Consider the following 25,203-nt stretch of genomic DNA (forward strand, 5'->3'; position numbering starts at 1 on the left):
TCAGTGAAGGTTTAACGTTAAAATTGCTGAATCTTTCACTGACTAATGTTTTCAGCAGAAAAAGCTTTTTTTATTCTATTCTTATTATTTAATTGTTAAAACAGTATAAAGCATCTGCTATGAAATGTACTGCAGCTCTTTATTTCCTGTCTCAAAAAGCAAATATATCTACTAATTTGCTACCCAGTATTTCTGCCTAATAATCATTTATGTGAGCATACTTTTTTAATGCAAATAGAACTATTCTGTTTGATTATCTTGTTGCTGATAAAATAATAAATTACACTTCACAGGCATGTGATCACTTAAGCTTGAGTGATCACTTACTAAGAGCAGTATTAAATCTTCTGAGAAGGGAAGTTTCAGAGCATGGCCGTCATTTACAGCAATATTTCAATCTGTTTGTAATGTATGCCAATTTAGGTAAGAATTTTTCATACTTCTGTTTAATATGTTGTTTTATATTCACATAATAAATGACAGAAACATTTTATTGCAGTGATGACAGTTAATCTCTTCTAAAGTAGATGCAGTATTCCATATTTATATCGAAATCCATCGCAGATTTTTGGTGTAACTTTTTTTTTTTTTTTTTTTAAGGGATGCACCTGCAGCATATGGAGGTTCCCAGGCCAGGGATTGAATTGGCCTTGCCACAGCCACAGCAATGAATGCCACATCCAAACCTCGTCTTTGACCTATACTGCAGCTCATGGCAATGCTGGATTCTCTGAATCACTGAGTGAGTCCTGGGGTCGAAGCCACATCCTCATGGTTACTAGTCAGATTCATTTCCTCTGTGCCACAACTGGAACTCCTAGTATAACTTTTTAATAACAATTCTCATCTTGTATTTTAAGGTAATATGTGCACTTAGTTCCAAAATAGTCGTTAAAGGTCGGAAATTTTGTCTGGCTCATTAAAGCCTTCATGATAAGGCTTTAATAAGGCTTAAGGCTTATCCCCAAGCTACATCCCATGTCGCTACAGCCCATGTCCTCTAAATGAGGATTTGTACTGCTGGGGGGAAAAAAATCTGTATTTTCCAAAAGCTCCCAGTTTTATTTATCAGGTTTAGGAATTACTTCCCAAAGAAGTTGGCCTTTCATACCTACGTTTTATTAAATTGAAATCAATGATAATACATATAAGTTGTTTATTCTTCTGTATCAATATCAATTAGTAATTATCATTTCCAACATATCTTTTTATGCTTTTTTTCCCCCAATACTATTCATTTCTTTTCAGTGGTTCCAGAATGCTGTATTATTTTATTTGCTATGATATTATATCTCAATAGTTTTTAAGTTTTTGTCTTCCTCTTCAACTAGACTGGAAAATTCTTGTGATTAGAGCTTTCCATAGTGGGACTGAGTAACTATTTGTTGTATAAATAGATAGATAGGCAAAAAGATACATAAACTTTTCTCATGATATTTTCAGTGTTCTTTTAGGTGGTGGTTGTTGTTGTTGTTGTTGTTAGTAGTAGTAGTAGTACTAGTAGTAGTAATCTTTTTAGGGCTGCACCTGCTTCATACGAAGGTTCCCAGGCTAGGGGTACAAGTGGAGCTGTAGCCATCACCCTATGCCACAGCCACAGCAACACCAGATCCGAGCCTCGTCTTCAGTGCCGGATTCTCAACCCACTGAGGGAGGCTAGGGATCCAACTCACAACCTCATGGTTCCTAGTTGGATTCGTTTCCACTGCGCCATGAGGGGAACTCCCCTTATAGCTTATTTTATACCTTTTAGTTATTATATACCTCTTACTCCCCAACCCCTATCTTGCCTCTCCCCCTTCCCTCCTCCTACTGGTAAATCCTTTTAACCACTGGATTGTTTTCTGTCTGTGAGTCCGTTTTTTTTATATTCACTAGTTTTTTATACTTTCTTGATTCCACATATAGATAATGCAATGCAGTATTTATATTTCTCTGTCTGATTTATTTCATAATGCCTTCTAAGTCCATCTGTATTGCTGCAAGTGATAAATTTTCATTCCTTTTTGGCTCAGTGAAGTTTCATTGTATATATTACATCTTCTTTATCCTTTTCTCTGATGGACGTTTAGGTTTCTGTGTTATTTACATGTAATTGTAAATAACACTGCTATGAACGTTGTGATGCAAATATCTTTTTGAATTACGGTTTTTGTATTTTTTGAATATATACACCAAAAGTAGAACCACTGGATCATATGAGACTTCTATTTTTAGTTTTTACCTGAGGAACATCTGTAGTATTTTATTGTGTAGCCTTCCCAATGACAGTGTAGGAGGCTTCTCTTTTCCCCACACTCTCTCCAGCATTTGTTATTTGCTGTATTTGATTTACCTTTCCCTGATGATTAGTGATATCAAATATCTTTTCCTGTAAGTCCTCTTTTAGGAAATGTCTGCTTATTTTTGCCCATTTTTAAATTGAGTTTTGGGGCTTTCTGATGTTGAGGTTTAATATGTACTGTTTATATATATGTATGTTGGATAGTAAACCTTTCTTGGTCGTTTTATTTGTAGACGTTTTCTCCAGTTCAGTATGTTGTCTTCTGATTTTTTTTCGTTTTTGGTTTTTGTCTTTTCTTCTTTTTAGAGCCACAACTGTGGCATATGTAAGTTCCCAGGCTGTGGGTCAGATCTGAGCTGCATCTGCAACCTATGCCACATCTCAGCAATGCCAGATCTTTAACCCAGTGATCAAAACTGTGTTCTCATGGAAACTAGTCAGACCCATGTTAGAGAGTGTTTGAAATCATTCATTTATATGTAGCTGTCCAGTTTTCCCAGTACCACTTATTGAAGAGACTATCTTCTCCCCTGTGTGTTCTTGCCTCCTTTGTCATAGGTTAGTTGACCATACGTGCACAGGTTTATTTCTAAGCTCTATCCCATTGCATTAATCTGTCTGTCCAATACCATACTGTTTTGATGTCTGCAGCTTTGTAATATAGTCTGAAGTCAGGGAGCCTGATTCCTCCAGTTCCCATTATTCTTTCTCAGGATTGCTTTGGCTATTCTAAGTCCTTTTTGTTTCTATACAGATTTTTAAAATTTTTGTTCCTTCTGTGAGGCATGCCATTGGTAATTTGATATGGGTTATCCTGAAATTTATAGGTTGCCTTGTGTAGTATTGTCGCTTTAGCAATATTGATTCTTCCAATTCAGGAGAATGTATATCTTTCCATCTGTTTGCTATCATTCTTGATTCTTTCAACAGTCTTATAGTCTTATTGTTTTATAGTCTTGTAGCATATGGGTGTTTCCTCAAGTAGATTTATTCTTATGTATTTTATTCTTTTAGATGTAATGCTAAATGGGATTTTTTCCCCTTAATTTCTCTTTCTAATCTTTTATTCTTAGTGTATAGAAATACAAGAGATTACTGCCTATTACTTAGTATCCTGCAACTTTTTTCTCTATAATAGTATCCTGTCCCTTGCAGACTGATAGTTTTAGCTTCCTCTTTTCCAATTTGGATTTCTTTTATTTTTCTCTTTTCTGACTGCTATAGCTAGGACTTCCAAAACTATGTATAATAAAGGTAGTGAGGGTTGATATCCTTGTCTTTTTCCTCATCTTAGCGGAAATACTTTCACCTTTTTAACATTGAATATGATGTTAGCCATGGGTTTACCTTCATTATGTTGAGGTAGGTTCCTGGAGGGTTTTTATCATAAATGGGTGTTGGAATCTGCTAAAAGCTGTTTCTGAGTCTATTGAGATAATCATATGGTTTTTATTCCTCAATTTAATACAATATAACACACTGATTGATGTGCAGATATTCAAAAATCTTTGCATCTTGGGAGAAATTCCACTTGATATGGTATATGATCCTTTTAATGTATTATTAGACATAGTTTGCTAGTATTTTGTTGAGGATTTTTGCGTCTCTGTTCATCAGTGCTCTTTGTAATTTTCTTTTTGGTGTGTGCTGTCTTTGGTTTTGGTAACAGCCTAATGGTGTCTTATAGAATGCATTTAGGAGTGTTCCTTCATCTGCAGTTTTTTGGAAGAGTTTCAAAAGGATAGGTGTCATTTCTTCTCTAAATGTTGGATAGTATTTGTCTGTGAAGCCATCTGGTCCTGGACTTTAATTTATTGGAAGTTTTTAATGACAGTTTCAATTTCAGTAGTTGTGATTGGTCTGTTCATGTTTTCCATTTCTTACTGCTAAGAGTTCATCCATTTCTTTGAGGTTGTCCATGTTCTGGGCTTACAGTTGTTTGTTGTAGTCTCTTCTTCTTCTTCCTTTTTTTTTTTTTTTTTTTTTTTTTTGTCTTTTTAGGGCCATATCCACGGCATATGGAGGTTCCCAGGCTAGAGCTCGAATTGAATCTATAGCCCCTGGCCTGTACCACCACCACAGCAATACCAGTTCCAAGCTCCATCAACAGCTCCCAGCAACGCTAGATCCTTCACCCACTGAGGGAGGCCAGGGATTGAACTTGCATCCTCATGGATACTAGTCAGATTTGTTTCCATGAACCTGAACCATGACGGGAACTCCAGTCTTTTCTAATTTTTTTATTTCCATGGTGTCAGTTGTAAACTTTTTCATTTCTAATTTTATTGATTTGAGCTGCCTCCCTTTTTTACTTGATAAATCTGGCTTAAGGTGTATTAATTAGTTTATCCTTTTAAAGAACCAGCTTTTAGATTCATTGATGTTGTCTATTTTCTTCATCTCTACCTCTCTCTTATTTTTTATGGCCATACTCGCAGCATATGAAAGTTCCCTGGCTTGGGGTTGAATCAGAGCTACAGCTGCCAGCCACAGCCACAGCCACAGCCACATCATATGTAAGCTAAGTCTGCGACCTGTACCACAGCTCACGGCAATACCGGATCCTTAACCTACTGAGCGAGGCCTGGGATCAAACCCCCAGCCTCATGGTTCCTAGGCAGATTTGTTTCCTCTACACCACAATGGGAACTCCTTCTGTTTATTTATTTCTGCTGTGTTTTTTTACAACTTCTTTCCTTCAACTAACTTTGGGTTTTGTTTGTTCTTCTTTGTTTGTGCTTCTTTCTCTAGTTGTTTTTGGTGTGTTTTAGGTTGTTTGAGATTTTTTTTGTTTGTTGAGATAAGATTGTATTACTATACGGTTCTATCTTAGAACTTTTTTGCTGCTTTCCATAGGTTTTAGATTTCTGTGTTTTCATTTTCTTTGTGTGTGTGTGTTTGTGTGTGTCTATGGCCACATTCATGGCATATGGAGGTTCCCAGGCTAGGTCTCAAATCAGAGCTGTAGCTGCTGGCCTACACCACAGCCATAACCATGCAGGATCCAAGCCACGTCTGCAATCTATAGCACAGCTCACAGCAATGCCAGATCCTTAACCTACTGAGCGAGGCCAGAGATTGAACCTGTGTCCTCATGGATTCTAGTCAGATTTGTTTCTGCTGAGCCTCGATGGGAACTCCTGTGTTTTTATTTTCATTTGTCTCTGTGTATTTTTTTATTTTATTTTTTGATTTCTTCATTGATCCATTGATTGTTCAGTATCATGTGGTTTGGCTTTCATATATTTCTGATTTTTTGCAGTTTTTCTTACAGTTTATTTCCAGTCTCAAAGTGAGTGTTACTATCAGAAAAGTTGCTTGATGTGATTTCAGTATTCTTGAATTTACTGAGGCTTGATTTGTCACCCAGTATATGATATGTCTTGGTGAATGTTCCATATGCACTCAAGAAGAATATATATTCTGCTGCTTTTGGATGGATTGTCATATGTATGTATGTATGTATGTATATGTGTGTTTGTATACATATATATATATATATAAAGTCCATCGGGTGTAATATGTCATTTAAGGCCTGTGTTTCCTTTTTTTTTTAATCTACATGATCTCTCCATTGCTGTACATGGGATGTTAAAATTCCCCATCATTACTGTTGATTTCTTCTCTTACAGCTGTTATCACGTGCCTTGTATATTGATGTGCTCCTGTTTGGGTACACATATGTTAACAATTCTTGTATCTTCTTGTATTGATCCTTTGGTCATTACATAGCGTTCTTTGTCTCATGTAACTGTCTTTATTTTAAACTCTATTTTGTCTGATATGAGTAATGCTGCTCCAGCTTTGCTTTGATTTCCCTTTGTGTGAAATACCTTTTTTGATCCCCTCACTTTCAGTCTGTATGTGTCATTAGATCTGAAGTAGGTCTCTGTGGACAGCATATAAACAGGTCTTGTTTTTGTATCCATTCAGCCAGTCTATGTCTTTTGGTTGGAGTATTTAATCCATTTAGATTTAGGATCATTATTGGTATTTACAATTGCCATTTTGTTAATTGTTTGAATTTGGTTTTTTGGTAGGTTTTTTTTACTTCTCTTCCTTTTTGTTTGTTCTCATCTCTTGTGATGTGATGACTCTTTAGTGATGGTTTTTTATTGCTTTTTCTTTTTTGTTTGTGTCTATTGTTGATTTTTGGTTTGACAAATACTTATATAAAACAGTGTTACATATGATTTTTTTGATACAACGGTACTATGTATGTTTTTGTTTTTTTTGTTTTTTTTGTGTTTTTGTCCTTTTAGGGCCTCACCTATGGCATATGGAGTTCCCAGACTAGGGGTCTCATTGGACCTATAGCCCGTGGCCTACACCACAGCCACAGCAATGCCAAATCCGAGCCATGTCTGCAACCTACACCACAGTTCACAGCAACACCAGATCCTTAAGGAGCAAGGGCCAGGGGTCAAACCCACAACCTTATGGTTCCTAGTCAGATTTGTTTCTGCTGTGCCACGATGGGAACTTATCCATCATGGTGAGTTTTCTTGTCTTGTGGTTTTTTGTTTTTTTGGTTTTTTTTAATGGCCACACCCACGACATATGGAGGTTCCCAGGCTAGGGGGTCAAATCAGAGCTGCAGCTGCTGTCCTGCACCACAGTCACAGCAGTGCAGGATCCAAACTACACTGCCACCTATACCATTTTAAAGTCTATTTTGTCTGATATGAGTATGGCTACTCCAGCTTTCTTTTGATCCCCGTTTGCATGAAATATTTTCTTCCATCCTGTCACTTTCAATTTGTATGTGTCCCTAGAAGTGAGGTGGGTCTCTTGAAGACAGCATGTATATGGGTCTTGTTTTTGTATCCACTCAGTCTGTTTCTTTTGACTGGGGCGTTTAGTCCATTCACATTGAAGGTAATTATTGATATGTATGTTCTTATTGCCATTTTATTAATTACTTTGGATTTGTTTTTGCTGCTCTTTTTTCATTCCTTCTTCTCTTGTTCTTTTCTGCCTAGAGAAGTTCCTCTAGTATTTGTTGTAAGGCTGGTTTAGTGTTGCTGAGTTCTCTCAGCTTTTGCTTATCTGTGGGTTTTGATTTCTCCTTCAAATCTGAATGAGAGCCTTTCTGGGTAGAGGAATCTTGGTTGGAGGTTTTTTCCTTTCATCTCATTAAGTATATCGTGCCACTCCCTTCTGGCCTGCAGAGTTTCTGCTGAAAAATCTGCCAATAGCCTTAGCGGGGTTCCCTTGTGTGTGATTTGTTTCTTTTCCCCAGCTGCTTTCAAGATTTTCTCTTTGTCTTTAATTTTGGTCAGTTTGATTAGTATGTGTCTTGGGGTGTTCCTTCTTGGGTTTATTTTATATGGTCCTCGTTGTGCTTCCTGGATTTGAGTGAGTGATTCCTTCCCCATGTTAGGGAATTTTTTGGCTATTATCTCTTGGAATATTTTTTTATGTCCCCTTCTCTCTCTTCTCCTTCTGGCACCCCTATAATACGGATGTTGTTGCGTTTCATGTTGTCCCAGAGTTCTCTGAGACTCTCTTCATTTTCAATCTTTTTTCTCTTTTGTGTTCTGCATCCGTAATTTCCACTAATCTGTCCTCCACCTCCCTTATTCATTCTTCTGCCTCCCGTATTCTGCTGTTAGCTGCCTCTAGTGAATTTTTTATTTCCGTTACTGTATTTTGCATCTCTTGTTTAAGTTTTATTTCTTGTATCTCTTTGGTCAGTGTTTCCTGTAAGTTATCCATCTTGGCCTCCAGTTTATTTCCAATGTTCCAATGTCTTGCATCCTCTTCAGCATCAACAGTTTAAAGTCTTTTTCCTGGGAGCTGAGAATCTCATTGCTTAGCTGTTTTTCTGGGATTTTTCCTTTCTCCCTCATCTGAGTTGTAGTTCTTTGTCTTTTCAGGTCTATAGGTTTTTGGTGTGGTGACCTTTTTACAGATAAAAGGGTTGTAGCCTCTCTTACTTCTGATGTCTGCCCACCTTGTGTCTAAAGTCAGTATGGGGGCTTGCTGTAGGCTTCCTGATGGGAGGGGCTGATGCCTGCCCCCTGGTAGGTGGAGCTGATTCTAATCCCCCTGGTGGGTGGGGTTTAGCCTCTGGATGGGATTAGAAGCAGCTGTGTGCCTGAGGGGTCTTTAGGTAGCTTGTTTATTGAGGGGCGGGGCTGTGATCCCACCTGGGTTGTTGTTTGCCCTGGGGCTTCTCAGCACTGATGGGTGGGGCCAGGTTTTCCCAAAATGGCCCCCTCCAGAGAAAGGCACTGCTGCTGACTATTCCCAAGGGCTTTGTTTTCAATGTCCGTCCCTCACAACAAGCCGCATTCACCCCTGTTTTCCCAGGATGTCCTCCAAGAACTGCAGTCAGTTTTGACCCAGATTCCTGTGGAGACTTTGCTCTGCCCTGGGACCCAGTGCACGTGAAAGTCTGTGTGTGCCTTATAAGAGTGGGGTCTCCGTTTCCCCCAGTCCTTTGGAGCTCCTGCGCACAAACCCCACTGGCCTTCAATGCCAGATGCTCCGGGGCTCTTTCTCCCCGTGCCAGATCCCCACACATGGGCGTTGAATGTGGGGCTCAGAACTCTCACTCCTTTAGGTGAGTCCATGTGAACCAGTTAGTTTCCAGGCTGTGGAGCTTCCCACCCGGGAGGTATCAGTTTGTTTATATCGTGAAATCACCACTCCTACCTCTTGATGTGGCCTCCTCTTTTTCTTCTGGAGTAGGGTATCTTTTTTAAGGTTTCTGGTCCATTTGGGTGAAGAGTGCTCCGTCTCTAGTTGTGAATTTTGTTGTTTTTAGGAGAGAAGTTGAGCTCCAGTCCTTCTATTCTGCCATCTTGATCCCATCTCTGCCTCGTTTATTCTATTGATTCCTTCTTATGTATTTTTCATTTCAGTTATTGATTTGTTTGTCTCTGTTTGTTCTTTGAATCTTTTTGCTCTCTGTCAAATAAATATTTCTTGGAATTTCTCAGTCTTTGCCTCCGTTCTTTTCCTGAGGTCTTAGATCATCATTACTCTAAATTCTTTTTCAGGTAGAGTGCATATCTCCACTTCACTTAGTTTTTCTTGTGGGTTTTATGTTGTTTCTTCACCTGAAATGTATTTCTCTGCCATCTCATGCCTAACTTTCTGTGTTTATGGTCTCCTTTCCACGGGCTGCAGGATTGTAGTTGTTCTTGCACTTAGTGTCTGCCCCTCTCGTTGATGAGGTTGATTCAGCAGGCTTCCTGGTGAGAGGGACAGGCCCATGCCCACTGGTGGGTGGAACTTGGTCTTGTCCCTCTGATGAACAGGGCCACATCAGCGAGTGTTTATAGCGGTGGCTTTGTGCCCCACTTAACTTGAGGCAGCCTCTTTGCTGTTGGTTGTTTGGCCTAAGGCATTCTAGCACTGGAGCCAGCAGCTTTTGGGTGGGGCCCCGGGTCTTGATGCCATATGGTGCCCTCCAGGAGAGCTCACACCAATCAGTATTCCCTTGGGCTGCTGCCACCAGTGACCTTGCCCTCATAGTGAGCCTAACTGACCCTTTTGTCCCCAGGAGACTCTCCAAGACCTGCAGATAGGTCAGGTGAAGGCTTCTTAGAGTCACTGCTTTGCCCTGGAAACCAGTGCACATGAAATTTGTGTTTTCTGCCCAAGAGTGGAGTCTCTGTTTCCCCTAGTTCTGTGGCTCTCCTACTCACAAGCCTGGCTAGCAACAGCGATGCAGGATCTGAGCCATGTCTGCGACCTCCACCACAGCTCATGGGAATGCTGTATCCTTATCCCACTGAGCAAGGACAGTGATTGAACACACATCCTCATAGATATTAGTCATATTCATTTACACTAGGCCATAGTGAGAACTCCTCAGGGATTTTTATAAGAGAATCAGACCTTGGTGATCAGATGCTTGCATAAATGGGGTAAGGGAAAGTGTGTGACAAAGTCCCAGGTATGATGTGATGAACTGAGAGAACAGTGTTGCCATTTACTAAGAGGGAATCTAGGAGGAATAGGAATCTCCCTGGGCAGATTGAATTTTTTTTTCCCCTCTGTACAGCACGGGGACCAAGTTACACATACATGTATACATACTTTTTCCTCCCATTGTTGTACATCTAAGTGAAGGAGTTCAATAAATAGATACATATATCCAGAATTTTGAGTCATTTGCCTTACTATAGATTTGGTCACAAGGAAAGTAAGCAGTATATATAAATAGCCTAGAATGCGAACCTTGGGGAAAACCAACCTCTAAGAGCTTAAAAAAAAAAAAGAATCTGCCTTTAAGAGTAAGAAATAGAAAAGGGAGAGAAGGAAGGAAACAGGAGAGAAGAGAAAGAAACAGAGAGAAAGGGAGGAAGGAAACAGAAAATGGAAGAGGAGGAGTTCCTCTGGTGGCTCAGTGGGTTACAAACCTGACTAGCATCCATGAGGATGTGGGGTTTAATCCCTGGCCTCACTCAGTGGATTAAGGATCTGGTGTTACTGTGAGCTATGGTGGAGGTTGCACACATGGCTCAGATCTGGCATTGGTGTAGACCTGCAGCTGTAGTTCCAACTCAACCCCTAGCCTGCGAACTTCCATATGCTGTGGGGGTGGCCCTAAAAAAAGAAGATAAAGAAAAGAAAATGGAAGAGGAGAATACTAAGTAAAAGAAATTCAAGAACAAGGAAACAGTTAAATTTAAGAACTGATTTTTAGCTTCAAACCAAGGTTGGGAGAAAAACTAAAGGAGCCAGAGGATGAAAAAATTAAAAAAAAAAGAAACAGCAAATTTATGCTTTTTTCCCTCCCAAAAAAGTTTCACTAAGGACGGAAAAAACACAATGGTAGATTACAAAAGAAATCTTATTTCTCATTTAAAGTAGTTTCTGGGAGTTCCCGTCATGGCGCAGTGGTTAATGAATCCGACTAGGAACCATGAGGTTGCGGGTTCGGTCCCTGCCCTTGCTCAGTGGGTTAACGATCTGGCGTTGCCGTGAGCTGTGGTGTAGGTTGCAGACACGGCTCGGATCCATCGTTGCTGTGGCTCTGGCGTAGGCCGGTGGCTACAGCTCCGATTCAACCCCTGGCCTGGGAACCTCCATATGCCGTGGGAGCGGCCCAAGAAATAGCAACAACAACAACAACAACAAAATAAAAAAAAAAAAAAAATAAAGTAGTTTCTGTCTTTGTCATCTTAGCTTTTTCTGGTGAGAGATGCTACCTAGGCTCCACTGGTATCTCTGGGCCCAACAAAGTCCATTTTGCTAAGCCTCAGAAAACAAGAAATAGCAAATTTATGCTTTTTACCTCCTTTAATATTTGTTAATTTGTGTGTTTTTCCTATGCATTCTTCTTCTCTCTCTCTTTTTTTACAGGCATAGCAGAAAAGACACAGCTTCTGAAGTTGAGCGTACCTGCTACCTTTATGCTTGTGTCTTTAGATGAAGGACCAGGTCCTCCAATTAAATATCAGTATGCTGAATTAGGCAAGTTGTACTCAGTAGTGTCTCAACTGATCCGCTGCTGCAATGTTTCCTCAAGAATGCAGTCTTCAATCAATGGTAAAGTAAAGTGTCTCAGTCTTTATAGTGGTTTGTAAATAATGCTAGGCATCTATAGTACTTAATTTAAATTCTGAAGATTCACTAAAAATGAAAAAGATTGACGGGCATGCTTTGGTATATTAAATGTTTAAACTATTAGCTTTATAACATGTTTAAAGTAGACCTTTTTCAAAATTTAGTACCCTACTACAATTCCTTTATTTACTAAATGATTAGTGTAAGGAATATTAACTTTTAATTTTTCTCGTCTTCATTGTCAGCATTTATACTTTTGCATGTTATAATCTTAGTATACCTAATCATTATAATGAATGTTTTATTTTGCTTAGGACATTTAATTTATTGTTTGTTTTTGAAATAAGACATTTAGTATTACAGTTTTGCAAAGGAGGCTTTTCATTGGTGGCAACTCTTCTAGGTAATCCTCCTCTTCCCAATCCTTTTGGTGATCCTAATATATCACAGCCTATAATGCCAATTCAGCAGAATGTGGCAGACATTTTATTTGTGAGAACAAGTTACGTAAAGAAAATCATTGAAGACTGTAGTAACTCAGAGGAAACCATCAAATTACTTCGTTTTTGCTGCTGGGAGAATCCTCAGTTCTCCTCTACTGTCCTTAGTGACCTTCTCTGGCAGGTAAAAGTAAACATTCGTATGCCTATAATTTCATTAGTTATTTCTTTAAATAAGAAATTCAATTATATTTGGCCTGTTTTTAGGTTGCATATTCATACACCTATGAACTTCGGCCATATTTGGATCTACTTCTGCAGATTTTACTGATAGAGGATTCCTGGCAGACTCACAGGTGGATACACTATTTGCTATCAGAATACTATCATTTTTCTAGGATTTAGAAATAACTGAAATTGGTGCTAGCCAAATATAGAGCTTGAATGTTTCTTAAATGATTTGTCTTAAAATATATATAATAGTATTAAAGAAATGAATGAAATGTCTTGTCCATCTCAGTTTTGTTTTTATTATTTTCTTTTAAAACTCCACTTTCATACTTAAAACTTTTGTTGTTACTGTTTTAGGGCCACACCTGCAGCATATGGAGGTTCCCTGGGGTCAAAAAGGAGCTATAGCTGACAGCTTAAGCTGCAGCCACAGCAGTGCAGGATCCAAGCTGCATTTGTGACCTATACCACAGCTCATGGCAATGCCACTGAGCAGGGCCAGGGATAGAACCTGCATCCTCAGGGGTACTAATTGCATTCGTTACCACTGAGCCATGACAATAACTCCATTTCCACTTAATGTTTTAACTAAGAAAACTAACATTGGCTTTTGACAAGTGTTTAAGTTCCATTAATAATAATTTGGACTATATATTATAGCTTTTAAATTAGTTTCACTAAGATATCTAACAGTAACTTAGTTATCTAACAGTAATTTCTAGCCTGTTAAAGATTTAATTAGTATTTGAGGAGACAAGAGGAACTTCTTAGGAGTTCCCATTGTGGCGCAACGGAAACGAATTCGACCAGGAACCATGAGTTGCAGGTTGGATCCCTGGCCGTGCTCAGTGGATTAAGGATTTGGTATTGCCATGGCCATGGTGTAGGCCAGCAGCTACAGCTCTGATTACACCCCTAGCTTGGGAACCTCCACATGCCTGCAGCAGGTGCAACCCTAAAAAGACAAAAAAAAAAGAAAAAGAGTAACTTTTTAGAACTTGGGGTGTCCTGCCATCAAACCTTCAAAGGTCTTCCCAAAATTCTTCAATGTTCTTTGCAGTAAAACTTAGCCCAAGATTAATGATACAGAATTAGTTGCCTCACTCTTGTCCATCAGAGAGGGAGATACTTAGTCTTAGGAAACGCATAGATATATATCTACCATTGTCATTGTAATCAGCAAAAGAAAAATCTAAAAATGAAAATTTTGGGAGTTCCCGTTGTGGCGCAGTGGTTAACAAATCCAACTAGGAACCATGAGGTTGCGGGTTCGATCCCTGGCCTTGCTCAGTGGGTTAAGGATCTGGCATTGGCATGAGCTGTGGTGTAGGTCACAGATGCAACTTGGATCCTGTGTTGCTGTGGCTGTGGCGTAGGCCAGTGGCTATAGCTCCAGTTCATCGCCCAGCCTGGGAACCTGCCTATGCCTCAGGTGAGGCCCTAGAAAAGACAAAAATGAATAAATAAATAAGAAAAATTTGAAATGAAGCTAAAGTAAATTAATTTTTGTAAGTAAATTTGTTAGGACATAGTGCTTAAAGATGAATCATTATAATTTTGAACTTCATGGGGACTGGAGATACTAGAGTTTTTGAACTAATATTTTCAAATTGTCACCTAATTTATAGATTTCTAGCAAATCAAAATCAACATTGTCAAAATAGTATTAATCAAAAACAAATGAATGTTTTTTAATTTATTAATATTACAACTTGCGTTCAGTAATTATTCAATATCTCAATATCTTGACAAGTTTTAGAGTTTGTTGTAATAGGACCTAATTTTGGGGGGGTTTGTTTTGTTTTTGGTTTTTTTGCTTTTTAGGCCCATACCCTCAGCATATGGAAGTTCCCAGGCCAGGGGTCCCATCAGAGCTGCAGCTGCCTTCCTGCAGGGCATCTCACGGCAACACCGGATCCTTAACCCACTGACCCTTTCCAGGGATCAAACCCACTGACCCATTCCAGGGATCCTGCATCCTCTTGGATATTAGTCCGGTTCTTAACCTACTGAGCCACAACAGGAACTCCTAACTTATTTTTTTCTTGTAGCACTTGTTAATCATGTACTGTTTAATATGTGAATTCTTACACACATGTATATATATGGATGTAAATTCACCAGACACATCCTTGTCTTGTTTCACCCAAGGAAACAGTAATAGTAAAGGTGTAAGTATTGGATTAATGTGGAAAATTGTGGCCTTTTGTGAACAAAATTAGTATGGTGTTATTAGCTTGAAGTGTTTTGTAAAATGAACATTTGGTTTATTCAGTAGCAGTATGTAAGAGATATTTACGTGTCCACTATGTGCCAAGCACTGTCTTAGGCATTAGATCAAGATAGGCAAGAGCAACATGATTGTAGTGGCTTAAAAAAGCAATTGAGAAGTTCCCTTGTGGTGCAGTGGGAAAAGGATCTGGCATTTTCTCTGTTGCAGCTTGGGTTGCTGCTGAGGTTCAATCCCCAGCTCAGTACAAAAGGTTAAGGATCCACCACTGCCACAGCTGTGCCTAGATTACAACTGTGGCTCAGATTCAATCCCTGGCCCAGGAACTTCAATATGACTGGGGTCAGCCAAGAAAAAAAAAAAAAAAAAAAAAAAAGAAAGCAATTGACATAATGTATTAATGCTAATGTGGTAGGAATCTTAAATGTACTTTGTTTTTAATAATTTTAAACTAAAGAATAAAAATGAAATATGTAACTCATTACTAGAGTATTTCAAACTAAATAGTGCCTTTGCATGTTATTTTTTGTCTGGAATGAAAGTTTATTTTTGGACTTTCTGTTCAAATACTGATACTAAAGAAGGCACAGTTTTATATAAATTGGCTTCTGAGGAGAGAACAGCCTGTGTGATATGTTATATTGAGATTGGCCAGAGCTGAAATGAAATTATTAATTGTTAGAAAATCAACCAAATTATGCTCTTGTTGGTGCAAATTGCTTCACCCATTATGTGTATATTCTATTCTCTCTCTCTCTCTGTTGTTGCTTTTTTTGTTTTGTTTTGTTTTGTTTTTTTGGTCGCATATGCAGCATATGGAAGTTCCCAGGCCAAGGCTGAATGAACCCAGCAGTGACAATGCCAATCTTTTTTTTTTTTTTCCCTAGGGCTGCACCCACAGCACATGGAGGTTCCCAGACTAGAGGTCAAATCGAAGCTGTAGCTGCTGGCCCATACCACAGCCACGGCAATGCCAGATCCTAGCCTTGTCTGCGACATACACCACAGCTCATGGCAACACCAAATCCTTAACCCACTGGGCAAGGCATGGGATCAAACCCGCAACCTCTTGTTTCCTAGTTGGATTTGTTAACCACTGAGCCATGACGGGAACTCCAACAATGCCATCTTTAACCCACTGAGGCAACAAGGGAACTCCATATGTGCATATGACTAAAATTCAAAGTTGGGAGTTCTTGTTGTGGCTCAGCAGAAACAAATCCGACTAGTATCCATGAGGATGTGGGTTCAAGCACTTGCCTCCCTCAGTGGGTTAAGAATCCGGGGTTGCCCTGAGTTGTTGGTGTAGGTCACAGATGAGGCTCAGATCCCGCATTGCTGTGGCTGTCTCATAGGCCTGCAGCTGTAGCTCCAATTCAGCTCCGAACCTGGGAATTTCCATATACTGCAGGTGTGGCCCTAAAAAGCAAAAAGAAGAAAAGAATTCAAAGTTAATTTTGTACTACCGAATTGTATGTCTTTCACAGAAACTAGGCATGACACTCTGAAATGCAATTTGAAAATAGTGATCTTACTTAAAGTAATCTATTCTCTCAGCTGAGACTGTCACAAAGACATAGTTTATAGTTAACCTTAAGGAGAACAATTTAGCATAAGTATCCTAAATTGTTTAGAATTCATTTAAATTGTAGTACAGCAAATTAAATTTGAATTGAGACTTCCCACTGTGATACAGTGGGCTAAGAACCTGATCTCAGTGGATCAGGTAACCCTAGAGGTACAGGTTTGATCCCCAGCCCAGTGCAGTAAATTCAGGGATCTGCTGTGGAGTTCCCGTCATGGCTCAGCAGTTAAAATGAACCTGACTAGAATCCATGAGGATGTGGGTTTGATCCCTGGCCTCACTCAGTGGGTTGAGGATCCAGCGTTGCAGTGAGCTGTGGTGTAGGTCGAAGAAGCAGCTCCGATCCCACGTTGCTGTTACTGTGGCCAGCAGCCCACACCTCCAGTTTGACCCCTAGCCTGGGAGACTCTGTGTGCCACAGGAGTGGCCTGTAAAAGACAAAAATAAAATAAAGGATCTGGTGTTCTTGAAGCTGCACTTTGTTTGCAGCTGTATTTCAGATTCAGTCCCTGGCCCAGGAACTTGCATATGCCATGGGTATAGCCATTTAAAAAAAAAAATCATTTTGAATTGATAATTTGGTAAGACTTTAGAGTCTTGAGGCAAACAAAACAAAACAAAACAAAAACTTAACCAGCCTGCCACCTTGCTAATTCTGTGACAGTTTGCTAACTCTTGCTAATAACTCTGTGTAACTAGTTTGACTTCAGTTCTTGTTTTCTCATCATCTGTGAAGTGATGCTACCTATTAGTAATTAACTCTAGGGTTAGACTAGATGATTACATCACAGTGTATTTAGTGGCAAACAGTAGGCTCCCAGTACAAATTTTTAACATCTGGTTCTTTTTTAGAATTCATAATGCACTTAAAGGAATCCCAGATGATCGAGATGGGTTGTTTGACACTATCCAACGCTCTAAGAATCACTATCAAAAAAGAGCATACCAGTGTATAAAATGTATGGTAGCTCTCTTTAGCAGCTGTCCTGTTGCTTACCAGATATTGCAGGTGAGAATTTTTTCTTATAATTTTATGATTATATTATAACATGAATCATAATTAAAAGATGATTCATAATTAAAGAATGCTTTAAATGAAAAGAAAATCTGGACTCAGCATTTTAACATTAAAATTATTCCAGGAGTTCCTGTCGTGGCTCAGCGTTTAGTGAACCCAACTGGCATCCTTAAGGCTCGGGTATGATCCCTGGCCTTGACCGGTGGGTTAAGGATCCGGTATTGCTGTGAGCTATGGTACAGGTCATGGACACAGCTGGGATCCCAAGTTGCTGGGGCTTTGGTGGCTACAGCTCTGATTGGACCCCTAGCCTGGGAATCTCCATATGCCGTGGAAGCAGCCCTAGAAAGACAAAAGACAAAATATATATATATGTATATTATTCTATATTCTTTTATGTAAATAATATTTTTTCTTTTGAAGGGTAATGGAGACCTTAAAAGAAAGTGGACCTGGGCAGTGGAATGGCTTGGAGATGAACTTGAAAGAAGACCATATACTGGCAATCCTCAATATACTTATAATAATTGGTCTCCTCCAGTGCAAAGCAATGAAACATCAAATGGTTATTTCTTAGAGAGATCACATAGTGCTAGGATGACACTGGCAAAAGCTTGTGAACTCTGTCCAGAGGAGGTAAAAAAAGCCACCAGTGGGCAGCAAATAGAAATGGAAGAAAGAAAAGTAATTTTTTATTTTATAGGCCAGTATTTATTGTGTTAAAAAAAAGTGATGCAGTTTTGTTGCGTTTAATATTTAGTGTTGACTCTTTTATTCGTAAGTAGCCAAAGGGAGCTCGCTAATTTCTTTTTAAAGCTATTCTGGAGAATTTTCTATGGAATTGTCTAAAAAGGGTATCTAGAAAAATCTAGGGTTTTTTTCTCTCTAATTATGAATTGTTTTATCTGCACTAAATTTTTAAAATGCAGCAGCTTTGTGTATATTTAAATTTTTTTTTCAAAAGAAGGAGGTTAAAAACAAAGTTGCTTTATAACAAATTCTTAATTCCTTCAACTATTTTAATATTAGGAGCCAGATGACCAAGAAGCTGCAGAAGAACATGAATCATCTCCCCCAGAAGATACCCCATTATATCCTCATTCATCCGGATCTCACTATCAGCAGGTAAATGAGAGTTTGTTTTCATTTTTATCCTCCAAACAAAATTTCATTCTTTACCTAAAGATTATTTAATTATTTCTCTTAAATATTTTGTGACTTATTTAGCTGTGATTGTAAAGTAATAAAGGGACTGTCTAGAATAACTTTATTTAACAAGATGATTGGAGGAAAACTTGCTACTTTTATGCAATGTTTAGTTGTAAAAATATCTTAAAATTTACCCATCTATTTGATTTCAATAGATGGTTCACTGGGGGGCAATGATAACTAGTGGGGAAGTTTATCGGAAGAAGTATCCTGAATTTAAACCATAATTGTGACTAATTCAGATATTTTAAGGCAGTAGCTGTTAAATTTAATGTGCTTTTCAGATCACCTAAAGGCACTTGTTAAAAACAAGTTTGTTGATAACTCCTACCCTCAGGATTCTTGATCTAGGTAGGGGTGAGAGCAGGGCATAAGACGTATATGTCGTGTGATACTGATGTTGATCTAGGCACCACACTTTGAAAGTCAATTCTTTTAGCAGAGTATTTGGTGATAAATATTTGTTAAGGAGTTCGCATTGTGGCTGAGCAGAAACAAATCTGACTGGCATCCATGAAGATGCCGGTTCAATCCCTGGCCTTGCCCAGTGGGTTAAGGATCTGGCGTTGCTGTGAGTTGTGGTGTAGGCCAGCAGCTACAGCTCCAATTTGATCCCTAACCTGGGAGCCTCCATAAGCCACAGGTGGGGTAGACTAAAATAAAATAAAATAATTTTTAAACTACTTCTTAAAAGTACTTCTCGGAGAGTTTCTGTTGTGGCACTGCAGAAACGAATCTGACTAATATCCATGAGGACACAGGTTCAATCCCTGGCCTCGCTCAGTGGGTTAAGGACCTGGTGTTGCCATGAGCTGTGGTGCAGGTCACAGATACAGCTCAGATCCCACGTTGCTGTGGCTGTGGTGTAGGCAGTTAGCTGTAGCTCTGATTCAACCTGGGAACTTTCATATGCCAGTGGTATGGCCAAAAAACCCCCACTTCTTAGTGAAACTTAAATCAAATTTTATCATAACCTCAGATTTATGTGTGCATGTCCTCAAAATACTGTTTATCACATGTACTTACTTGTAATTGGGGAATCAGTTTCTGAGTTATTTTAGCACTACCGTATGAGTATTTTGTTTTAGTTTTTTTTTTTTTTTTTTTTTTTTTTTTTTTTTTTTTTTTTTTTTTTTTTTTTTTTGTCTTTTTAGGGCCTCCCCTGAAACATCTGGAAGTTTCCAGGTTAGGTGTCACATCAGAGCTGCAGCTGATTCTGAGCCATATCTGTAACCTGTACTGTAGCTCTCTGGATCCTTAACACTGATTGAGGCCAGGAATGGAATCCACATCCTCATGGATACTAGTTGGCTTCATTACCACTGAACTGCAACGGGAACTCCATATAAGTGTTTTTAAAAGATAAATCCCTAGGGGAAAAGACGCATATCTACTTTAAACAATCTTTAGTTATGGTTTTTCATTTTAATATGAACAGTGTGACATGTTGATCTGTTTCATCTTCTCAGAACAATCACGTTCACGGACAGCCATATACAGGGCCAGCAGCACATCACTTAAACAACCATCAGAAAGTTGGCCAACGAGCACAAGAAAATTATGAAGGCAATGAAGAAGTATCCGCATCTCAAATGAAGGATCAGTGAAATGCCCATAATTAACTGGTTCCTTTAAGACCAGGCACTCAGGCCTTAGTCCAGACTTCTTCTGTATCTGGCTAGTACTCAAAACTAGAGAAGTTGCTCAGTGTGAAGTGGAGAGTTGATTCATTGTCTCATTTGCAGAGATGTGCAGTCCGTATATAAGCCACTACAGGAGGTCGTGTATAATGTTTTATAATAAATGGCTAATCTAATATGTAAATGGCAAAGATGTATATAGTATATTAATGTTTGACTGTTAATTCTTAAGCAAGAAAATTTTTTTTGGTGAATGTCAGTGATTTACAAAAAATAATTTTTTTGTTACGTCCACTGCATTCTGCAATCAGTATTGTCAGCTTCATGGCAATTGGGTCAAGTCTTTAACTGCACCCCCCCAAAAAAGGTAACATTAAAAGAGCCCATTCACATCAGTCACACCAGTAGTTTCTTGTTAACTCTTAGTTACTGGAACTATGTAAGGCTTTGAATTATATCGATGTTGGAAAATTGGTCATTTAACATGTTACAACATATTTTTCATTATCTTTTTGTCCTGATAATATGTTAATCGTTTTAAAGCTACAGTCATGCATATTTAGCTAGGCTTCACACTCAGTTTGTGTAGCCACGAGGACAACGTTACCTGAATGAGAGCAGTTCCTCAAAGTAACAGCTGTATTGCACACAGCTTTTACTTCTTACACAAAGAATAAATACGAAACAAGGGAAGAAATGGGACAAATAAGCAGTTTTTGGTTATATGTATACTTCATGTTTAATGTTTGACTGTTCAGCCTCTTGATGGGATAAAGAATGTGAAAGAATTGATAATAGTAATTTTAAAGTATTAAAACAGTATGTAAAATGTTGCCATACTGGAATGTGGGGAGCATAGGACAAGACTGTATTTGGTGTGCTTGCTTTATTTTTTTGATACAGCTTTTTAGGTTAAACTTCTAAAATTTTGCTTCAACTAGAGCCCAATGAAGTGGTCATCATCAGAGTTCACATTACTTTGAAGTACAATTGCCCCAAAATGTGTGGCTGATTTCTAGTCAGTCATAATTTTACTTGAAAGCCAAAGTGTCCCAGTGTCTTTTTCATTCCAAAACTCTTATTGTTGTAAAGTTTAATTGAAACATAAATTTCTGGTTAGTTAATCTAATTCTGAAGTAATATTTTAGAATAAACATTTGTTTCAGGATTCCAGGAAACTCATGAGTAAATACTGTATTTAAAAAAGAACTGGTAATTTCTGAATGTGTGTAATATTTTGGAACCTGTCTAAAAACCAAATATCCCTGCAAAGAGATACAGCCGATCCTATACTATTTAAATATTTTGCTGTTTTGTTTTATAGAAATTATTTTGCTGAATTCACAAATAGAATTTGATTTAAGAAGACTTTTGTCCTATGGTGTGTTTTTGTTTCCTGTTACTCTTTTCTTTGCTTCTTAGAGAGACTACACATCAAAATTGCTTGCATAGAATCCCTTGGCATGGCAGTGAATTCAGCATTTCTGGCATATTGAGATATTATATTTAAAATGATTTGCCTTTTTCGCATAAAGAGTTGCAGAAAAGATAAACAATTAAGTATAGAAACGTTTCCTGGAGTTCCCGTTGTGGCTCAGCCGGTTGAGAATCGGATATAGTGTCCTTGAGGATGAAGGTTCAATCCTTGGCCTCAGTCACTGGGTTAAAGCTGTGGTGTAGTCTGCCAGCTGCAACTCCAAAATGACTCCTAGCCAGGAAGCTTCCATATGCCACAGGTGGAGCCTTAAAAAGAAAGTAAAAAGGAAAAAAGAAGAAAAAAAAAAGAAATTTCCTAAAGTAACTAGTCTCAGGCTTTTGGCACATTTCTGTAGACAGTTCTTGTTAATGTGCAGTAGTTATATTGTACCAAGTTGCTGTGAACACTGGGTTAGGAAATACTGATCCCATGATACTGGGTTAGGACCTTATGAATCTCTAGCTATATTTTTCAACCCATAGATATGTAATCTTCTTTCATGTGTGTTTCTGTTTAAAAACACTTTATTTCATATAGATTGTTGATTGACATTGAACTCGCTGCTAACAGCACTTACAGACTCATGCCTAAATGATGCTTATCTAAAACCTAAGTTCTCCTTAAGTTGTGATACAGCCTTCTTGTGCTTAAGAACATCACATAACTCAAAACTTTCTGCTTGGGGTCTGTTTTATTTTATTCTACCTTATTCTATTTTTATATATTTATTTATTTTTTTAGGGCCACATCTGTAGCATATGGAAGTTCCCAGGCTAGGGGTTGAATTGAAGCTATGACTGCCAGCTTACACCACAGCCATAGCAACACAGGATCCGAGCCATGTCTTCGACCTATGCCACAGCTCACGGCAACACCAGATCCTTAACTCACTGAGCAAGGCCGTGGATGGCACCTGAGTCCTCATGGGATCCTAGTCAGGTTCGTTAACCACTGAGCCATGAAGGAAACTCCAGGTTGGGGTCTGTTTTAAAATCATCACCTGATCCCCCCCACCCCCAACCCAAAGAATCCTTTTTATATAGAGCTGAAATATGAAGGCACATTTACCTGGAAACATTATCAGATGCATAAAAAAATTGCTGCTCTCTCTATGATGGTGGATAGCAACAGGAATATTGATATTTGAAGTTATAGATAAATTTTATTGGACATAAACAAATTGAATAATTTTGAAATACAGTGTCTGCAAATACTGAGATTTGGCTCCATGAATTAATGAACACTAGGTTTTCTGTAACATTAGGAAATTTAAAAACAGAGATTTTAGTTTTAAATTTTAATTATAGTTCCTGTCATGGCTCAGTGGTTAAAGAATCCAGCTAGGAGCCATAAGGTTGTGGGTTCTATCTCTGGCCTCACTCAGTGGGTTAAGGATCTGGTGTTGCCGTGAGCTGTGGCATAGATTGCAGATGTGGCTCAGATCCCGCGTTGCTGTGGCTGTGGCGTAGGCTGTCGGCTACAGCTCCAGTTGGACCCCTAGCCTGGGAACCTCCAGATGCCACAGGTGCAGCCCTAAAAAAACAAACAAAAACGACAAAAATTATAGTACATGTGCCTTTTAACAGATAACTTTATAGCATGAGATTCAAATTAGTATTTTTAACTTAAAATTACATTCTTCAACAATAGTGAACTAAATACGTCATAGGAATACCTCAAAGATACTGCAGGTTTAGCCAGACCGCTTGCAAATCACAATAAAGTGAGTCACATGAATTTTTGGTCTCCTGGTGCATAGAAAGTTATACTATACTATAGTCTAGTAAGTATACAATGGCATTTTTGTCTCTAAAAAATACACATGCCTGGAGTTCTCATGGTGGGTCAGGGGTAAGGAACCCAACTAACATTCATGAGGATGCAGGTTTGATCCCTACCCTTGCTCAGTGGGATAAGGATCCAGTTGTTGCTGTGGCTGTGGTATAGGCCTGCAGCTGCAGCTCTGATTCAACCCCTAGCCTGGGAACTTCCATATGTCATGGGTGCATTTTCTTTCAAGAAAAATTATATACATTAATTTTAAAATGCTTAATGCTTTAAAAAACATGCTAACCATCTTCTGAGTCTTCAGTGATTCATAGTCTCTTTCTGGAGGATCTTGCTCAATTTTGGTGGCTGCTGACTGCATAGGGATATAGTTGCTGAAGGCTGTGGTGGCAATTTCTTAAAGTAAAACCACAATGATATTTGCTGCATTGATACACTCTAACTATCATGAACACTCTGTAGCATGCAGTGCTATTTGATTAGGATTTTACAGTGGAACTTTTTTTCAAAATTGCTGTCAGTCCTCTCAAACACTGCCGCTGCTCTGTCAGCTAAATTTATGCAGTACTCTAAGTCATTTGTTGTCATTTCCATAGCTCACAGCATCTATAGGACTAGATTCCATTTCAAGGAACAACTTTCAGTTAGATCATCAGGCTCCACTTCTAATTCTGATTCACTTGCTATTTCAAGGGCATCTGTAGTAACTTCTTCGCCTAATGTCTTGCACCCCTCAAAGTCATCCATGAGGATTGGACTCAACCTCTCACAAAACTTTTTTAGTAATTTACTATTTTTGAAGTTACCCTCATTAATGTTTTTTCACTGTGGGGGTTGGGGTGGTATTTGTGCACAGAGGATGTCCAGTTGACTACAGATCATGCAGAGTATAAGTGTGTCAGTTGTCAGAAAATTCAACTATGGTTAGCTTTGGCAAAGGCACCTGTGGTAAAACTTCCAAGCAAAATCCAGTAGCAGGGATGGGCCCAGCATGGGCCAGGAGGTACACAGATGGGATCTTTTTCCAATAGAAATCTGTTGTTTAGCTGGTATTCTCCTGGCCCCTGGCCCAGGAACTTCCAAATGCTGTTTGTGCAGCCAGGAAAAAAAAAAAAAAAGGAAAAGGAAAAATCTATTGTTTAGGGTAGCCACCTTCATTAAATACCTTACCTAGATCTTCTGGGGGTATAGATCTTACATCAGTGCTTGCTTTCTTTCCTAAAACCTCATGCAGATGTGGCTCAGATCCCGTGTTGCTGTCTTCTGGCTTCAGCTGTTCTTCCGCAGCTTCCTCGCCTCTCAGCCTTCAGAGAATTGAAGAGAGTAAGGCCTTCCTCTGTGATTAGGCTTTGGCTTAGGAGTGTTGTGTCTGCTTTGATCTATCAAGGCCATTTAATCTTCCTACACATCAGCAATAGAGCTGTTTTACTGCCTTAATGTTCTGTGTTCAGTGAAGTATCAATTTTAATTTCCTTCAACAACTATTCCCTTGTAGTTAAAATTTCACTTACTTTTGCACAAGAGACTTAGCTTTCATACTCTCTGCGCTTGCAATATTTATCAAGTAAAATGGCCATTTTATATGGGTGTGATTAATAGCATCCCCACACCATTACAATAGTAACACCAAAAATCATAATCATAATAGCAACTATAATGAAAATGTTTGAAACATTGTGAAAATTTCCAAACTATGACACAAAGTGAGAAAATACTGTTAGAAAAATGACACCAATAGGCTTGCTGGATACCAGATTCCTACAGACCTGCTTGTAG

The 25,203-nt window shown here is 38.7% G+C and overlaps 1 protein-coding gene across 4 annotated transcripts in view; it reads left to right on the forward strand.

The window, feature by feature from the left end:
* LOC100625207 (probable ubiquitin carboxyl-terminal hydrolase FAF-X) overlaps positions 1-21,531 on the forward strand; it is a 177,429-nt gene extending 155,898 nt beyond the window's left edge. For 2 of the 4 annotated variants that reach the window (XM_021080953.1, XM_021080954.1), the window contains exons 38-45: positions 294-423; positions 11,606-11,791; positions 12,213-12,433; positions 12,517-12,605; positions 17,148-17,304; positions 17,737-17,997; positions 18,343-18,438; positions 19,992-20,129. In XM_021080953.1, the coding sequence (XP_020936612.1) occupies positions 294-423; positions 11,606-11,791; positions 12,213-12,433; positions 12,517-12,605; positions 17,148-17,304; positions 17,737-17,997; positions 18,343-18,438; positions 19,992-20,129 (1,278 nt within the window). Of the gene's footprint in view, positions 1-293; positions 424-11,605; positions 11,792-12,212; positions 12,434-12,516; positions 12,606-17,147; positions 17,305-17,736; positions 17,998-18,342; positions 18,439-19,991 lie in introns of all 4 variants that reach the window. The other 2 variants (XM_021080952.1, XM_003484170.4) reach the window with 2 other exon arrangements.

The sequence above is a fragment of the Sus scrofa genome, chromosome Y (assembly GCF_000003025.6).
Source record: "Sus scrofa isolate TJ Tabasco breed Duroc chromosome Y, Sscrofa11.1, whole genome shotgun sequence".
NCBI classification, from domain to species: domain Eukaryota; kingdom Metazoa; phylum Chordata; class Mammalia; order Artiodactyla; family Suidae; genus Sus; species Sus scrofa.